General features: G+C 47.8%; 1 protein-coding gene across 2 annotated transcripts in view; it reads left to right on the top strand.

The window, feature by feature from the left end:
* The window catches only part of gnl1 (guanine nucleotide binding protein-like 1), an 86,505-nt gene that overhangs the window by 11,606 nt on the left and 56,520 nt on the right, over positions 1 to 18,379 (top strand). For both annotated transcript variants that reach the window (XM_059970853.1, XM_059970854.1), the window contains 2 exons: positions 12,403 to 12,554; positions 13,600 to 13,671. In XM_059970853.1, the coding sequence (XP_059826836.1) occupies positions 12,403 to 12,554; positions 13,600 to 13,671 (224 nt within the window). The remainder of the gene's footprint in view (positions 1 to 12,402; positions 12,555 to 13,599; positions 13,672 to 18,379) is intronic.

Genomic DNA, 18,379 nt, shown 5'->3' with positions numbered 1-18,379 from the left:
CTCTCTCCCTCTCTCCCTCTCTCCCTCTCTCCCTCTCTCCCTCTCTCCCTCCCCCTTGGGGGGGGGGGTTGGGGATGGTTAACTCTGCACTCCATTGTCAATCAGGTCTGTCCATCACTCATAACATTACTGTTGAATTCTAGTCCCCCTCGCACAACAAGGAGCATAAAGCAAGTCAACAAGGATGTCAGTCAGTACTGTGTCATTCAGCAGGGCATTGCAGAGAAGGCCACAGCTCTTTAAAATAGCCTTGGGTGGTATTTAGAAACCTTGTCTGAATGACTGCACCTCAGCAATCAGGGCTGTCTTGTTGGTAAACTAGCCCCCTGTGCATTGCCCTGCTAGGTTCAGTAGTGTGCCCTCTTTGCTATCCCATCAAGCACTCCCTGGACAGAGGCAGGCTGGGGGGGTTGTCCCGCCAAGGCAGGGGCAAACAGAGTAAAGCTCCACCTACACACTGCTGCCTGGTTTGAGGTGGTAGGGGCCAGATAATGAGTAAAGCTCCCTCAGTACTATCCTGTCAAACTATTCCAGGACAGTGACATCACAGGTTAGACATGAAGTAATTCTCCCTGCACACCAGGGGTTCCCAACCTGGGGTCCACAGACCCCTCGGTTAACAGTAGGGGTCCCTTTTTAATGTTGTGATCCAAGGTTGGGAACGAAGGGTCTTGGCACAAAACATCGACTGTTTATCCCCTTCATAGATACTGCCTAACCTCCAGCATTTTGTGTTTGTCCCCCTCTTCCCAAACTGGGGCCCACAACATTAAAAGGGCTGGGAGCCCCTGGTCTATACTGTTCCATCAAACTATATAAGGCGGGTGTGTCACAGAAATCGGGGAGATTAGGGGTTGACTAGTGCTGAGCATGGGCCGATCCCCTTGCTTGCGGCAGTGGTGCAGAAAGCCCCTATTCTCACGTCCTCCAGAGAATCTAGTGTTTCCCCTCCTCTGTCAGCAGTGTGGAGTAGGGAGTGTCAAAGGTTGAGAGAGCACTGATAAACTCGTTGAGTTGTCTGGTGGCTTTGACCCGGTGACCTCCAGCATCCTTGCCAGCTCTGGGCAGCTCACTGGCCCCTGACTGGCTCTGCTGTGTGTCAGGGTGGGAAGGGGGGAAGAAGGGGTTGCCACAGGGAGAAAAAGCTGGAGCTAACAATGTGTGTGGGGGAAGGTGGAATTAACCAGTGCCCTGGTTTAATTGGCTATGGTGGCTCGGACATCTGGAGGTAAATGAGGTCGCCCACAGTTTGCACACGCTCCTCCGAGTCAGCGGATCCCCTCTTGAGGCGTCGGTAACCACGATGAGGCTGGGGGTGGGGGTCCCTGGACAGACCCGAGCAAGCTGGGGTGGAGGGGGGGATTTTTGCTCTCTGATTTGCAGGATCAGTGGTGTTATCGGCGCAGGTGTGCTCACGCTCGGCCGACGGGCTTCCTCACTGATGTGTTGAGGTCTCTCTCGGAGTTTGGAGCAGTAAGATTAGGAAGTGGTTCACCCCCTGGGTTCATCATGGGTGGTCGAGAGCTGAACTGCGTGCGTGTGTATTGTTGCTGCTTTCTGGTCCATTCCTACAGCCCGAGCCCCAGGACTCTCATTTTCTCCGCTGAATACCCTGCATTGTTAACATTCCACAGCCATCAGCGTTTCTACGATGGACGCTGCTTACACCAACACACTGAAAAGTTGCTCTGACACCAGCAACGGCTGCTTCAGCAGACGTCCCTTCACCTCCCTTCTAGAGGGGACAAAGTCACCCGGGGTCTTTCTGGCCGTGTCAGTGGCAGAGATAGTTCAACAAACACAGAGCACCACTCCTGTCGGGTTCTGACCTATCATCGTACCCTGGCTAGATACAGCAGAGTTTTTCGTTACTGTCAAAGATTACGGGAAGAAGGCAGGAGAAAGGGGGTGACAGGAACAATCACGATGGAATGGTGGAGCAGACTCGATGGGCAAAGTGGCCTAGTACTGCTCCTGGGTGTTGTAGTTGTTTACTGATTTTATCTGTGTGCTGATCTGGGATTCAGATCGCCAAAAGACCTCGGAGCAGAATTAGTCCATTTGGTCGGGCATGTCTGCTCCAGGTGGCTGACTCATTTTCCCTCTCATCCTCTTTCTCCTTAATTTTCCCTTTGATGCCCTCACTAATCAGGAACCTATCAGCCTCCGCTTTAAATCTAGCCAATGACTTGTCCTCCACAACTGTCTGGCAATGAATTCCACAGCTTCGCTGCCCTCGAGCTGAAGAAATTCCTCCTCAGCTCTGTTGGAAGTGGACCTCCCTTTATTCTGAGACTGGGCCCTCTGGTCTTAGACTCCCCACTGTAGGCCACACCCTGTCCACATGCACTCTAGATAGGCCTTTCAATATCTGGTAGATTCCAGTGAGATTCCCCCCACCTCCCCATTCCTCTGGAACTTTAGCAGGCCCAGAGGCTTCAAGCACTCTTCATACATTAACCTTTTCATTCCCCAATCATTCTTATAAAACTCCGCTGGACTGTCCCGTTTATTTCTAGGTTATTTCCCCACCACTGTCACACAGTGATATCTATTAACTGAAACCTTAAATTTGGTGTAAGGAGCCACTAGGCCCATCAAATACTGGGCTTTTGTCCATTTCTCTGTAAGTCATTCTCTCTCGTTTCCCATTCAGCTTGCCTCTGATTCAGCTGCCACTCTCCTACACGAGCACAATTGGTTAAGCCACCAATCTCACGCCGTTGGGATCTGGGAGCAAACGGGAGTATCTAATTCAAAATCAGATTTATTATCACTGACATATGACGTGAGGTTATTTTTGCAGCAGTACGGTGCAGTACATGTAATAATTACATATGTAAAAAATGCTCAAAAAGGGAATAATGAGGTAGAAATTTCCGGCATCTGCCAATTCTCCTGTGTTTATTATGAGTTTCATGGACCGTTCAGAAAGCTGATAGTGAAGGGGAAGAAGCTGTTCCTAAACCGTTGAGTGTGTGTCTTCAGGCTTCTGTTCCTCCTCCCTGTGTGAGTGATGAGAAGGGCACATGTCCTGGATGGTGAGGGTCCTGCTGCCTTGTAACGACACCGCCTCAGTGTTAGTGCGCAAAGTCCACACGAGCAAAACGGGACGGGGTTGTATCTGGGTCGCAGGAGCTGGGAGGCAGCGGCCTTACCTGCTGCGTCATTGAGCTGCCCGCCAGAAACGAATGCTGCCGGATTTTAATGTCTCTGTGACTGAGCACTTCAGCCATCTGGAATGTGCACGTGGGTTTGCAACTTGGAGCCAGCTTGTTAAAGGCCAGCTGCAGAAGGATATGGTTTCAAAAAGGGTCCATTCACAATCGGAATCAGGTTTACTGTCTCTGACCGATGTAGTGAAATTTGTTGTTCTCGTGGCAGCAGTACAATAAAAAAAACTTACTACAAGTTAATAAAAATAAAATAAATAGTGCAAAAAAGGAAAGGTGAGCTACTGTCCATGGACCGTTCAGAAATCTGAAGGCAGGGAGAAAGAAGCTGTCCCTGAGACTTTGATGCTGCATCATATAGCACAATCGATATTTTTCCTATTCCTTTCAATAAAATTCTCTCTGAATTGCTAGATTTACTCAGGCCCGTCTTAGATTTAAATGACTATTCATTCTGTCTCAGGTTCTTTCTGGAACTTTCCTCGTCCTCGACTTGGACTTCACCGTGAGATTAAGCCGGCGGGGTTTCGGGTGCAACTTGGGGATGTGGGATGCAACAAAAGCGGATGGACGGACCTCACAGATCTATTAGTCTGAGTTTGTGTGGGGAAAGTTCTGGAAATAATCAGGGACTGAATCAGCAGTACAACTGGATTTACTGACAAAACGAGTGTGGATTACTGGCAAAGGCTGAGTGCACCCAGCTGCTGATGGTCACTTGGTGGAGTGACAGAGATCAATGCCGGGGTACTTCAAGGCAGCTGATAAAGATAGCGCACAATAGGCTTGTCATCGAGCGTCAAGGCTTTAGGTGGCAGACAGTGTTCAAGCTGGAAAAGCGTGAGGTGGTATTGTCTGGAAGGTCGAACTTGGAGGCAGAATGCAGGGTTAATGGCTGGATTCTTAGTGTGGAGGAAAAGCAGGATCTTGGTGTCAATGTCAATAGATCTCTCAAGTTTCCGTGCAAGTTGACAGGGTGGTGAAGGTGTGTTGGCCAACAGAATCATGTCTAATATCACTGATGTGTTGTGACGTCTGTTTTAACTGTACATTGCAATATATAAAAAACTGAGGTACAATTCAACGTGTGTGTCGATGTGTATATAGTTTTAAACTAAATAAGTGGTGTAAAAAGTGCAAAAAGAGTTAATGAGCTGGCCCTTGTGGGCTCGATGCCCATTGATGGCAGAGGGGAAGAAGCTGCTCAGCATGGCCACTCGGTCTCCTTTCCCTCCTTCCTGATGAGAAGAGGACGATGGGGGTTGTTAATGATAGATGCCCCCTTTTTGAGGCACCAGTCTGTGAAGACATCCTGGATGGCTGGAGGCTGCTGCCCACGATGGAGCTGGCCGAGTTTACGACTTTCTGCCGCTTTTTCTGATCCTGTGCACACCAGACAGTGACGCAACCAGTTAGAATACTCTCCACGTACATTTGTAAAAATTTGTGAAGGTCTTTGGTGACATACCAAATCTCCTCAAACTCCGTAGGGGATTGAGTCCAAGAGCTGCGAGGTAATGCTGCAACTCCATAAAACTCTGGTAAGACCACGCTTGGAGTATTATGTTCAGTTCTGGTGGTCTCATCATAGGAAGGGTGTGGAGAGTTGCGGAGGAGATTCTCCCGGATGCTGCTGTACCTGGATTAGAGAGTATGCCATATGACGAAAGGTTGAGCAAGCTTGGGCTTTTCCCTTCTGAAGTGAAGGCACGCAAGAGTTGACTTTATAGAGGTGGAGTGGAGAGCCAGTTCCTTTTCTCCAGGGTGGAATGGCTAATGTCAGAGGATGTAATTTTAGGGTGCTTGGAGGAAACTATAGGGAGGATGTCAGAGGTGAGTTTTTACGCAGAGAGTGGCGGGTGTGCGCAACACACTGCTGGGGGTGGTGGTGAGTGAGAGTGCGGCCTTTTGTTGGTCAGAGCTGACTACGGATGTTATGCCATAGCTGTCTGGGTACGCAGCCTGGGCAGTACAATGTGGAGAGCAGCCTGGGGCCTGTGTAGCAGGGTGCCCCTCTCCGTGAAAAGGAACGGCAGAGACTGATGCAGTTTGACACCAACAGCACCGCACGATTGCCAATCCGGATTGAACTCAGTGTAGGTCTGACTTAGGGACTCCAGCTCCGGACTTTCCTCCCAACCACGGATGACAAGCCCCATCTGCTGGTAGTGACTGGCTTTAAGGTGCCGGTAACCCCCCCCCCCCCCCTCACCCCGTTGTCGGTAGGAACGGTTCCACAGGGCCTAGTAGCTAAGTCACAGGTAAAGGCCGGGAGCTGGACCTGGTTGTCAGAAGCTAGTTGAGATGCATGCCATTGGGATAATTTGATAGGTAGTGGGAGCTTGTCCCCATTACCAACCCCAGCCTTAAGTAACCAGGGGCGGGGTGGTGGTACAACTCATATTTTAGAAACATTTAAGAGACTCTTAGTTAGGCACATGGATGGTAGGAGAAATGGAGGACTCCCTGGGAGGGGAGGGCTAGACAGAGCAGGGCTGTACAATGTGATGGGCCGAGAAGCCGCTGCTGTGCTGTTCTGTGGAATACCTGAGGGCAGCCTGGGGGGGGGATACCAGATGGGAAATAGCAAAAGTAGATGTGTAAAGTGGAGTTCCCCTGGGACTGGTGGTAGAGAATTTCTCTGAGAATGCTGGCGTCGGTACAGGAATGAGTGCTTTCAGCCCACCCCGTCCTTGCTGACCGTGACGCACATCTGCACTGATTGCATTTCCTGCGTTGGGCTCTGTGCACGTACCTTCCAAAAGCACCTGCCTCCAGCACCACCCTTGGCTGCTTGTTCCAGATGACCAGCTCCCTTTGATCTTGAGCCAGTGGCCTAGGCTTCCCTATGCTGTGAGGTGGAGGGGAGAGAGAGAACAGTTCCTGATCACCTACCCTGTCTGTGCCCCTCAACTGCTATTAGGGGTTGCCCCTCATTACACTGAGTAAATCCAGACTCTCCTATTTCTCATTACATCTACACCCCTCCATCCTCAGCAAGATCCTGGTGAATCTGTTCTAGACCTGTCTGCTACGACATCCTTTGTGTAGTGTAACAGCCAGGACTGTACACGTGCCTCACAACAGGCCTGAGATACAGAAGCCTGAAGCACCAGGCTCAAGGGAAGCTTCTACCCCATTGTTATATGGCTCCCTAATATGATAAGATGGACACTTGACCTCTCACTCTTTATGACTTTCCATTTGTTTGCACTTTCTCTGTAGGTGTTGTGCTCTATTCTGCATTCTGTTACCTCAATGCACCGTTCCCCCTTTGCCCCGTCTGCCACAAAAGGCAGGGTTTCCCAGTGGCCGCCCATTTCAATTCAACTTTTGATCCATATTCTGACTTGTCTGACCACGGTCACCTCTGTAAGCAGAATGAGGTCAAACTGAGGTTGGAAAAGCAACACTCCACATTCCGTCCTCCTTGGTGGCAAGAACATCGATTTCTCTAACTTCCAGTAATTTCTCGCCCTTCCCTCCTCTCTTTTTCCATTCCCCAGCCCTTTCTCCTCTCAGCCCTTCTCTTCTCACCTGCCTATCACCTCCCCTGATGCCTTTCATCTTTCCCTTTCTTCCATGGTCCATTGTCCTCTCTTGTTAGATTCCTCTTCAGCCCCTTGCCTCTTTCACCTGTCCCTGCCAGCTTCTCACTTCATTCGCCCCACTTTCCCCTTCACCTGTCAGCTTGTACTCCTCCCCTTCCCCACACCTTCCTGCTCTGTCTTCTGACCTCTTCCTTTCTAGTCCTGATGAAGGGTCTCAGCCCGAAACATCGACAGTTTATCCCCCTCCATTGATGCTGCCCACCCTGCTGAATTCCTCCAGCATGAACTGATGTGTATGCACAGCGCGCAAGGCAGTTTTTCACTGCATATGACAATAATGGGCCAACTGAAATGTTTTGTACAGCTGCGACTTGAAATTCAAACTCTGGTATTCTATGGCTACCAATTGCCTCTTTCACTAGCCCACCCACTTCTGCCATTGCTTTCATCCCAAGGTCTCTCTGTACATCATCTTGAGGTCTCTGCCATTTACTCTACACGCCTTACCAGAATTTGACCTCCGAAGGTGTGTTACCTCACAGTAGCCCGGACTAGTTCCGTGTTCTGTTCTGTGTCCCACTGAATCTTTAGAACGTAAACATCACCACACAGGAGCAGGCTCAGTAATGAGCCGAAACAATTAAATTGGAGATAAATGGCCAAGTGAACTAATGGCCTCTGCCTAAACACCTTTCATATCCTTCCACCTTCCTTACATTCACGTGCCTTTCTGAACACCTGTTATAAGTCTCTAGTGCATCTGCCGATACCACCTCCTCTGGCAAGACATTCCAGACACCCACCACTCTCTGTGTGCAAATACAAACCCCAAACAAACGTGCCCATCACATCTCCTGTGAAACATAGAAAATAGGTGCAGGAGTAGGCCATTCAGCCCTTCGAGCCTGCACCACCATTCATTATGATCATGGCTGATCAACCAACTCGGAACCCTGTACCTGCTTTCTCTCCATACCCCCTGATCCCTTCAGCCACAAGGGCCATATCTCAAATATAGCCAATGAACCGGCCTCAACTGTTTCCTGTGGCAGAGAATTCCATAGATTCACCACTCCCTGTGTGAAGAAGTTTATCCTCATCTTGGTCCTAAAAGGCTTCCCCATTATCCTTAAACTGCGACCCCTCATTCTGGACTTCCCCAACATCGGGAACAATCTTCCTGCATCTAGCCTGTCAAATCCCTTTAGAATTTTATATGTTTCAATAAGATCCCCCCCCCCCCCAATCTTCTAAATTCCAGTGAGTATAAGCCTAGTCGATCCAGTCTTTCTTCATATGAAAGTCCTGCCATCCCAGGAATCAATCTGGTGAACCTTCTCTGTACTCCCTCTATGGCAAAAATGTCTTTCCTCAGATTAGGGGACCAAAACTGCACACAATACTCTAGGTGCGGTCCCACCAAGGCCTTGTACAACTGCAGTAGAACCTCCCTGCTCCAGTACTCAAATCCTTTTGCTATGAATGCCAACATACCATTCGCCTTTTTCACCGCCTGCTGTACCTGCATGCTCACCTTCAATGACTGGTGTACAATGACACTCCGGTCTCATTGCATCTCCCCTTTTCCTAATCGCCCACTGTTCAGATAATAATCTGTTTTCCTGTTTTTGCAAGCAAAGTGGATAACCTCACATTAAATTGCATCTGCCATGAATTTGCCCACTCACCTAACCTATCCAAGTCACCCTGCATCCTCCTCACAGCGAACACCACTGCCCAGCTTCGTGTCATCCGCAAACTTGGAGATACTGCATTTAATTCCCTCGTCTAAATCATTAATATATCTTGGTAAACAACTGGGGTCCCAGCACTGAGCCTTGCGGTACCCCACTGGTCACTGCCTGCCATTCTGAAAAGGTCCTGTTTACTCCCACTCTTTGCTTCCTGTCCGCCAGCCAATTCTCTATCCACATCAATACCATACCCCCAATACCGTGTGCTTTAAATTTGCACACTAATCTCCTGTGTGGGACCTTGTCAAAAGCCTTTTGAAAATCCAAATATTCCACATCCAGTGGTTCTCCCCTATCCACTCTACTAGTTACATCTTCAAAAAATTCTATAAGATTCGTCAAACATGATTTTCCTTTCACAAATCCATGCTGACTTTGTCCGATGATTTCACCTCTCTCCAAATGTGCTGTTATCACATCTTTGATAACCGACTCTAGCATTTTCCCCACCACCAATGTCAGACTAACCGGTCTATAATTCCCCGGTTTTTCTCTCCCTCCTTTTTTTTAAAAAGTGGGGTTACATTAGCCACCCTCCAATCCTCAGGAACTAATCCAGAATCTAAAGAGTTTTGAAAAATTATTACTAATGCATCCACTATTTCTTGGGCTACTTCCTTAAACACTCTGGGATGCAGACCATCTGGCCCTGGGGATTTATCTGCCTTTAATCCCTTAAATTTACCTAACATCACTTCCCTACTAACATGTATTTCCCTCAGTTCCTCCATCTCACTAGACCCTCGGTCCCCTACTATTTCTGGAAAATTATTTATGTCCTCCTAAATGAAGACAGAACCAAAGTAGTTATTCAATTGGTCTGCCATGTCTTTGTTCCCTATGATCAATTCACCTGTTTCAGACTGTAAGGGACCTACATTTGTCTTAACCAATTTTTTTCTTTTCGCATATCTATAAAAGCTTTTACAATCAGTTTTTATGTTCCCTGCCAGCTTTCTCTCATAATCTTTTTTCCCTTTCCTAATTAAGCCCTTTGTCCTCCTCTGCTGGTCTCTGAATTTCTCCCAGTCCTCAGGTGTGCCGCTTTTTTTTGCTAATTTATATGTTTCTTCTTTGGACTTGATACTACCTCTAATTTCCCTTGTCAGCCATGGGTGCACTACCTTCCCTGGTTTATTCTTTTGCCAAACTGGGATGAACAATTGTTGTAGTTTATCCATGCGATCTTTAAATGCTTGCCATTGCATATCCACCGTCAACCCTTTAAGTATCATTTGCCAGTCTATCTTAGCTAATTCATGTCTCATACCTTCTAAGTTACCCCTCTTTAAGTTCAGAACCTTTGTTTCTGAATTAACTATGTCACTCTTCATCTTAATGAAGAATTTCACCATATTATGGCCACTCTTACCCAAGGGGCCTCACACGACAAAAATTGCTAACTAACCCTTCCTCATTGCTCAATACCCAATCTAGAATGGCCTGCTCTCTAGTTGGTTCCTCGACATGTTGGTTCAGAAAACCATCCCTCATACATTCCAAGAAATCCTCTTCCTCAGCACCCTTACCAATTTGGTTCACTCAATTTATATGTAGATTGAAGTCACCCATTATAAATACTGTTCCTTTATTGCGCACATTTCTAATTTCCTGTTTAATGCCACCACCAACCTCACTACTACTGTTAGGTGCCCTGTACACAACTCCCACCAGTGTTTTCTGCCCCTTAGTGTTATGCAGCTCTACCCATATCGATTCCACATCCTCCAGGCTAATGTCCTTCCTTTTTATTGATTTAATCTCCTCTCTAACCAGCAATGCTACCCCACCTCATTTTCTTTCCTGTCTATCCCTCCTGAATATTGAATATCCCTGGATGTTGAGCTCCCATCCTTGGTCACCCTGGAGCCATGTCTCTGTGATCCCAACTATATCATATTCATTAATAACTATCTGCACATTCAGTTCATCCACCTTGCTACAAATGCTCCTCACATTGACACACAAAGCCTTCAGGCTTGTTTTTACAACACTCTTAGCCTTTATACAATTATGTTGAAAAGTGGCCCTTTTTGATTTTTACCCTGGATTTGCCTGTCTGCCACTTTTACTTTTCACCTTACTATTTTTTGCTTCTACCCTCATTTTACATCCCTCTATCTCTCTGCACTTGTTCCCATCCCCCTGCCACATTAGTTTAAATCCTCCTGAACAGCAGTAGCAAACGCTCCCCCTGGAACATTGGTTCCAGTCCATCCCAGGTGTAGACCGTCCTGTTTATACCGGTCCCACCTCCCCCAGAACTGGTTCCAATGCCCCAGAAATTTGAATCCCTCCCCCTTGCACCATTTTTCAAGCCATGTATTCATCTGAAATATCCTCCTATTTCTACTCTTACACGTGGCACTGGTAGTAATCCAGAGATTATTACCTTTGTGATCCTACTTTTTAGTTTATCTCCTAACTCCCTAAATTCACCTTGTAGGACCTCATCTCGTTTTTTACCGATATCATTGGTACCTATGTGCACCATGACCACTGGCTGTTCACCCTCCCATTCCAGAATGTCCTGCAGCCGCTCAGAGACATCCTTGACCCTTGCAGCAGGGAGACAACATATCATCCTGGAGAAATTACCCCCTCTCACCTTGATGCATACCCTCTGGCATTAGGCATTTCAACCCTGGTGAAAAGGTCTACTCTCTCTCTGCCTCTCATAATCTTATGAATCTCGATCAGGTCTCCCATCAGCCTACACCGTTGCAGAGAAAACATTCCAAGTTTGTACAGCCTCTAATCCAGGCAGCATCCTGGTAAGCCTCGTGCACCCTCTCTGTCCTTCCTAAACCTTCACTATCTCTGATTCCACCCATTCTCACTTGTTAATCAAACTACTTGCATTCCCATCTACTTGTTTATTTGTTTGAAGATACAGCACAGAACAGACCCTTCTGGCCCTTCGAGACATGCCACCCAGTGATTCCTGATTGAACCCGAGCCTAATCACGGGACAATTTACAATGAGCAATTAACCTACTGACCGGTAGGACTGTGGGAGGAAACACATTCTACGGGGGGCGGGGGGGTGTACGGAGGATGCTGGCTTTGAACTGCAAACTCCCCGAGCTGTAACAGCACCATGCTAACTACTGCACCACTGTGGCACCCTCACTTCATATGTGCAGTATTACAAATGAAAGGTCCCAGCACCATTCCCTGTGGTGCATCACTTGCAGTTTTTTTTTCCCAAGAATAATGCCCCTCTACCCCTGCCCTTTGCCTCCTATCACATAGCCAAGTTTGCCAACGAGCTTCAGATCCCTGTGCCTTGCCTCTGGACCAGTCTACCACGTGGGCATCAGAATCAGGTTTGCAAATTTCTGCAGGTGTACGGTGGAGACCATTCTGACTGGTTCCATACCCATAATTCTAAATTAATTTTATATAATTCTTTATAATTGTTGAATGTTGTTTCTGTTGCATGTCACGTCAATACACCCACGACAAATTCCTAATACATGATAAATGTACTGTAGATGGTGAGTAAAGTTGAACTTTTCCTATCCGTGTACCTGTCCAACTGTCTTTTAAAAGCTGTTACTGTACCTGCCTTGACCGCTTTTTTCAGCTTCACTGATGCAACCTCGCCAATCTGTACACCTTGTAAAGTGCAAATCAGATCTGTATGCAGTACTGCCACAGGTCAGTGCATGTACATTCAGATAAAAGACAAAGAGCTGGTCGTAGTGTCCGTTACAGCTGGGGTCTGGTGGATGTTTTCACGTGGGGAGCCAGGCCAGTGGTGTTAAGGGCTGAATCTTGGCTCTCCCATCTCTTCCTCCTCCCTACCTTCAGTTGAACTGATTGATTTTAATTGTCTGTCAGTGCTGGGCCTTGCATCACCTTCTCTTTCTTCTTCCACCCTGCTTCATCAAGCTGATTTGACTTTATTTCCTCCCCCAGTGTTGGATTTTCCAAAGCGCTCCCCCTGGAGCTATTCGATGACGAAGGAGCAGCTCCTGGTGCAGGAGGAGAAGGCTTTCCGCGAGTACCTGGAGAAGATCTACAGCACGTTTGATCCCGCCAAGCTCAGTTACTTTGAGCACAACTTGGAGGTGAGGCAACTGGCCGGTGGAGCAAACAAAGTGTGGAAGGAAGCTTTACTCTGGGTAGAATCTCTCGTAGTTTTGCAAAGTCCCAAAGACTTGAGGCCAGTGACACCACTGTTGGCATCTACTTGTGTGTAAAGTGGAAAACCAATCTATATGCAGCGAGCCCCCAACGAAAAGTATCAACTGTCAGTTTGTACACTCCCCCCCCCCCCCCCCCCCATTATCTTATTCTGGCTTCTGGCTCCTTCCTTTCCAGTCCTGATGAAGGGTCGCAGTCCAAACCATGGACTGTTTATTCCCCTCCATAGATGCTGCCTGACCTGCTGAGTTCCTCCAGCACTTTGTGTGTGTTGTGTTGCCTCTGGATTTCCAGCATGTACAGAATCCCTTGTGTCTGGGATAATGAGTCGATCTTCTTGTTGGTCTATGGGGTGGATTTTGTCCACAAGAAAATTTCTTCAAAATAGTGGATTGGGACCATTCAGTTCCCTCTGAAAGGGCAGATAGGGTTTCAGTTTGGAGACAGCAGAGTCTGGATAATGTGAGAGGATAAGTTGGTAGTTAGTGGCCAGGATCAATTGTTTAAAATTGTCTGAAGGGGTGAGGGCAGAAGTCTTTTACATTTTTTTTACTCAGAAATATATTGTGGAGTTTTGGAGTCTTTGGTAAATGGAAGAGCTGGGTAAGATGCATGGGATTGTTTGGCTGATGGGCAAGCCTGCCTATTGGCTGGTGCAGGGACGGGCGCTTGCCAGTTGGCTGCAAGTTGAAGTGCATCAGGTAGAATAGGTAGTGTGCTACCTGGTGGATGAGGGCGATGGGTGGGTGGAAGGGTAGATTAGGTGGTGTGTGTGTGTGACTGGTAGGATTGGCAGTTGGAAGGTGCTGTGACAGCCATGAAGGTCCATTTTCCACTGCCTGTACTGCTTTGTGTTTGGGATGGGTATGTAAATGTTCTTGATGTGCTCCACCAAAAAGATGTACTCTGCCAGTGGGGATTCATCACTCCCTATGACTTCACTGACTCACTGTCTCTAACCCCGTGTAGACCTGGCGACAATTGTGGAGAGTTTTGGAAATGTCCGATGTCGTTCTACTGATCACAGACATCAGGCACCCGGTAAGTATTGTAAACGGTCCAGGGATGGCGTCTTGGAGCGGAAAGTGAGTTTGGTTCCTCCCAGCGTATGGGCAGCCCATCCATGCAGCTGAGTGTTTGGGAGTTGGGCGGGATGTATTGAAACCTACCAGACATTGAAAGGCCTGCAGAGAATGTTCCAGCAGAGGCATGGTGTAAGATCCGAGGGCACGGCCTCGGAATAAAGGGGCATCCCTCTAGAACTGAGATGAGGAATTTGTTCCGCTAGAGGGTGATGGCTCTGTGGAATTTGTTACCACTGTTGGGTGTGGAGGCCAAGTCATTGGGTGTGTTAAGGCAGAGGTTAATGGGTTCTTGATTGGTAAGGGCGTTAAAGATTTCGGGGAGAAAGGGGTTGATTAAAATCAGTCATGGTTGAATAATGGAGCAGACTTGATGGGCTGAATGGCTTAATTCTGCTCCTAGATCTTCTGGTCCCCGGGATGGGGATGGATTTGCTGGTCACCGCGGGGCTGGAAGCGGAGCATTTCCGCACACCACCTTTCTCCACCTCGAGCTACAACAGTTGGGGCTTGCGTGGAATCGAGCAGAGCTGGGAGCGCTGGGCAGGCTCACTCGCCAAGTCAGTGAGGCCGGCTGGCGGCCGCTCTTCCCATGCCAGCACTTCTCCCGTCACCGCTGTTTGTCCGGTCCTCCCTCTCACACACTGGTTCTGTTCATTTCCGACTTACAAAAAAGAATTCGGGCTGCAGACAGTTAAAACATTGATCAGTGCAGGCCCTTAGGTCCACAGTGTTGTGCCGACTTTTAAGATCAATCTATCATTGCCCTCCATTTTCTTTCGTCCTTGTGTATGTCTAAGTGTGTTTTAAACGTCTGTAATATCTCCCCAAACCACTGTACCTGTGCGTAGAGGGAGATAGATTAGAGACATTTAAGAGTACATTCCACCCATCTATTGTATTTCATTAAAGAAATCTTACCTCTGACATTCTCCCTATACTTAATTACCTTAAAATTAGCTGCTTCTGCCCTGGGGTAGAGGTGCTGACTCTCCACTCTGTCTTTGCCTCTATCACGTCACCTCTCATCTTCCTTCACTCCAAAAGCCCTAGCTTGCTCAACCTTTCCTCATAAGACACGGTCTCTAATCCAGGCCGCATCCTGGTGAAACAAGTTATGGTGGCCTTTATTGAAAGGGGGTTTCAGCACAGCAGCGGGAGAAGTCCCACTCCAGTTGTACGGAGGCTCGCTGAGGCAGCATGTGGAATTTTATGTATGGCTGTCGTCTCTATTCAACAGATTAAGTTTTTGGAACTGTGAGGTAATGTTGCAGCTCAATAAAACTCTGGTTAGACCACACTTGGAGTATTACGTTCAGTTCAGGTGGCCTCAAAATAAGCAGGATGTGGAAACTTCTTAACACTGAGTGGTAGGCTATTCGATTTTATAATTGTTTAAAAGGTTGGCACAACATTGTGGGCCGAAGGGCCTGTACTGTTTGACTCTATTTGGTCCAGAGGTCAGACAGACAGACATACTTTATTGATCCCGAGGGAAATTGGGTTTCATTACAGCCACACCAAGAATAGTGAAGTATAGCAATATAAAACCATAAATAATTAAATAACAATAAGTTAATAATGCCAAGTGGAAATAAGTCCAGGACCAGCCTATTGGCTCAGGGTGTCTGACACTCCGAGGGAGGAGTTGTAAAGTTTGATGGCCACAGGCAGGAATGACTTCCTATGTTGCTCAGTGTTACATCTCGGTGGAATGAGTCTCTGGCTGAATGTACTCCTCTGCCTAACCAGTACATTATGGAGTGGATGGGAGACATTGTCCAAAATGACATGCAACTTGGACAGCATCCTCTTTTCAGACACCACCGTCAGAGAGTCCAGTTCCACCCCAACAACATCACTGGCCTTACGAATGAGTTTGTTGATTCTGTTGGTGTCTGCTACACTCAGCCTGCTGCCCCAGCAAACAACAGCAAACATGATAGCACTGGCCACCACAGACTCATAGAACATCCTCAGCATCGTCTGGCAGATGTTAAAGGACCTCAGGAAGTAGAGACGGCTCTGACCCTTCTTATAGACAGTCTCAGTGTTCTTTGACCAGTCCAGTTTATTGTCAATACCTGTATCCCCAGGTATTTGTAATCCTCTGTGTCCACACTGACCCCTTGGATGGAAACAGGGGTCACCAGTGCCTTAGCCCTCTTCAGGTCCACCACCAGCTGCTTAGTCTTTTTCACATTAAGCTGCAGATGATTCTGCTCGCACCATGTGACAAAGTTTCCCACCATAGCCCTGTACTCAGCCTCATCTCCCTTGCTGATGCATCCAACTATGGCAGAGTCATCAGAAAACCTCTGAAGATGGCAAGACTCTGTGCAGTAGTTGAAGTCTGAGGTGTAGATGGTGAAGAGAAAGGGAGACAGGACAGTCCCCTGTGGAGCCCCAGTACTGCTGACCGCTCTGTCTGACACACAGTGTTGCAAGCTTCCTGAACCTTTCAGTGATTTGTGTACAAGGACACTGGACAACAATGTCCTTCACTACCTGAACAAAACTCCACCTTTCGATTCTCACTAGCATGGTGGATGACCTTTAATAGTTCCACGTTAAATACTACCTGCTTTGTCTGTACTCGGTCTGCAGCCCTCTACAGTCAATACTGCCACCTAGCTCTGTAACTGTATCAGCAGTAGATTACAGTATCTCCTTGTCGTCCTTCCCGTTGTGCCAACCTGTCTGGGGCACCAGAACTCATTGCATGCCCCAGATATTGTGGGAGATCTGTACATATGAAACTGCCACATGTTTGTACTGCAGATTCAAAATATACTGGGCTACAGGAGTTGTCAGACTGCAGAATCCTGACTAGAGAGCTTGTCATGACAGAATAACTTTTACCAGTAGTTCTCAGTTTTGGGAAACCACAGTATCATTATGGCATTCTACTTGTCATTGGAATTTGGAATCACAGATGTACAGAATAGAAATGAGGCTATTTCAGCCTGTTGAGTCTATACTGGCCCATTTACAATCCCACATTAATCCTGTTTTTGTTCTCCCCACACACTAATCAACTACCAGCAAATTCTCTCACTCTCCTCCACACCGGAGATAACTTACAGCGGCCAGTTAAACTCCCAACTCACTTGTCTCGGGAATGTGCGAGGAAACCGGAACAGATGCGGGGAACCTGCACGGTCGTGACGAGACCCTGCAAACTCCACCTCATACAGCACCAGAGGTCAGGATCGACCGCGAGTCTCTGGCACTGTGTCCGTGTCAGTACGCCAGCCCTGCCTGACAGTTGTTGCTGAAGCCCTCGGCTCTATCATCGCTATCTCCACACCCTCTATTTCAGTTCCCCCCTCTCCCCCCTCTCCCCCCTCTCCCCCCGCATGCTTTGAGATCTTCCAGCTCCTTGTGGTTGACCAATTTCTCCACCTCGCTGCTCTCCATGGCCCCTAGTTTGAATGTGCCTCAGTTTTGAAATCCTCGTTCACCAGAGTGAAGCATCGAATTATTTTTGCTTTGCGGAAGCTGCCCAATCACATGGGTATTTCCAGTATTTTATTGATTTCATTTCAGTGCTTACTGTAGTTTTGCAGACAAGGATGTAGGTGAGCTAAGAGGTGGTAGTTGTCTGTCATGTCCAATGATGACAGGAAACCTGTACAGGAGAGTTTTTAAAGTGGAAAAGGCGTTACACTGGGGCAACTCCACTCTTGAACTCAGAAGTCCCAGTCCAGTGGTACGAACAAGTGTAACAAACTGGGGTTTTCCCTGGCTGCAGTGGATGACCATGACGTCTTGGTGCCTTGTCATATCCTCTGAGCGTTCCAATACCGCCTTCCTGGCTGCTGGATCTCGCTGTGGATCGCGTCCACTGGAGCTGACTTCTCGTGCTGGGACAGGCGCATTCCTATCTCACTGGGGCATGAGACCCACCAGCTACCCTCAGCTGGTTTAGCCTGCCTGTCGAAGTGCTATACCAGGGTGTGACCGCTGCAGGTGAGAGCTGAATGTCCAGTGGGGACCAAAGGTGGGTGAGCTGCCCTGGAATGGACTTGACAAGCCCCACCCCCGACTCTGTTTAAAAAGAAAATTTGCCCCCCGCCACTTTTGCCCTCTCACCTTAAAGTGTATGCCCTCAAGTATTTGACATCTCTACTCCAGTAAAAGATTCTGACTGTCTATGCCCCTCTTAATTTTGTAAACTTCTATCAGGTCCTCCTCCCAACCTCTGATATTCCAGAGAATACCACCCATGTTTGTCCAACCCCTCCCTGTACCTCAGACCCTCTAATCCAGGCAGTATCCTGCTGAACCTCTTCTGCACTTTCTTCAAAGCTTCCACACCCTTCCTTCAATGGGGCAACCAGAATTGTAGCTTTAGATGAAGGGGAAGGCAGAAAATAACTTTACCTGTCTGTATAGCTGGATGTGTAATTAACAGTTCCCTTCTCAAGACCAAAAGTCATCAGAGCAGAATTAGGTCATTTGGCCCATTGAGTCTGCTCCACCATCCCATCATGATTGATTTGCCATCTCTCTCAATCCCACTCTTTCCATAACATTTGATGCCCTGACTAAACAAGAACCTTTCAACCTCTACTTTAAATATACCCAATGACTTGGTCTGCACAGCCGATTGCGACAGTGAATTCCACAGGTTCAACACCCTCTGGCGAAACAAATTCCTCCTC

Source organism: Hypanus sabinus, chromosome 5 (genome assembly GCF_030144855.1).
Source record: "Hypanus sabinus isolate sHypSab1 chromosome 5, sHypSab1.hap1, whole genome shotgun sequence".
Classification (NCBI taxonomy): domain Eukaryota; kingdom Metazoa; phylum Chordata; class Chondrichthyes; order Myliobatiformes; family Dasyatidae; genus Hypanus; species Hypanus sabinus.
The sequence above is the reverse complement of the archived record's forward strand: the minus strand, read 5'-3'. Positions and strand labels throughout refer to the sequence as shown.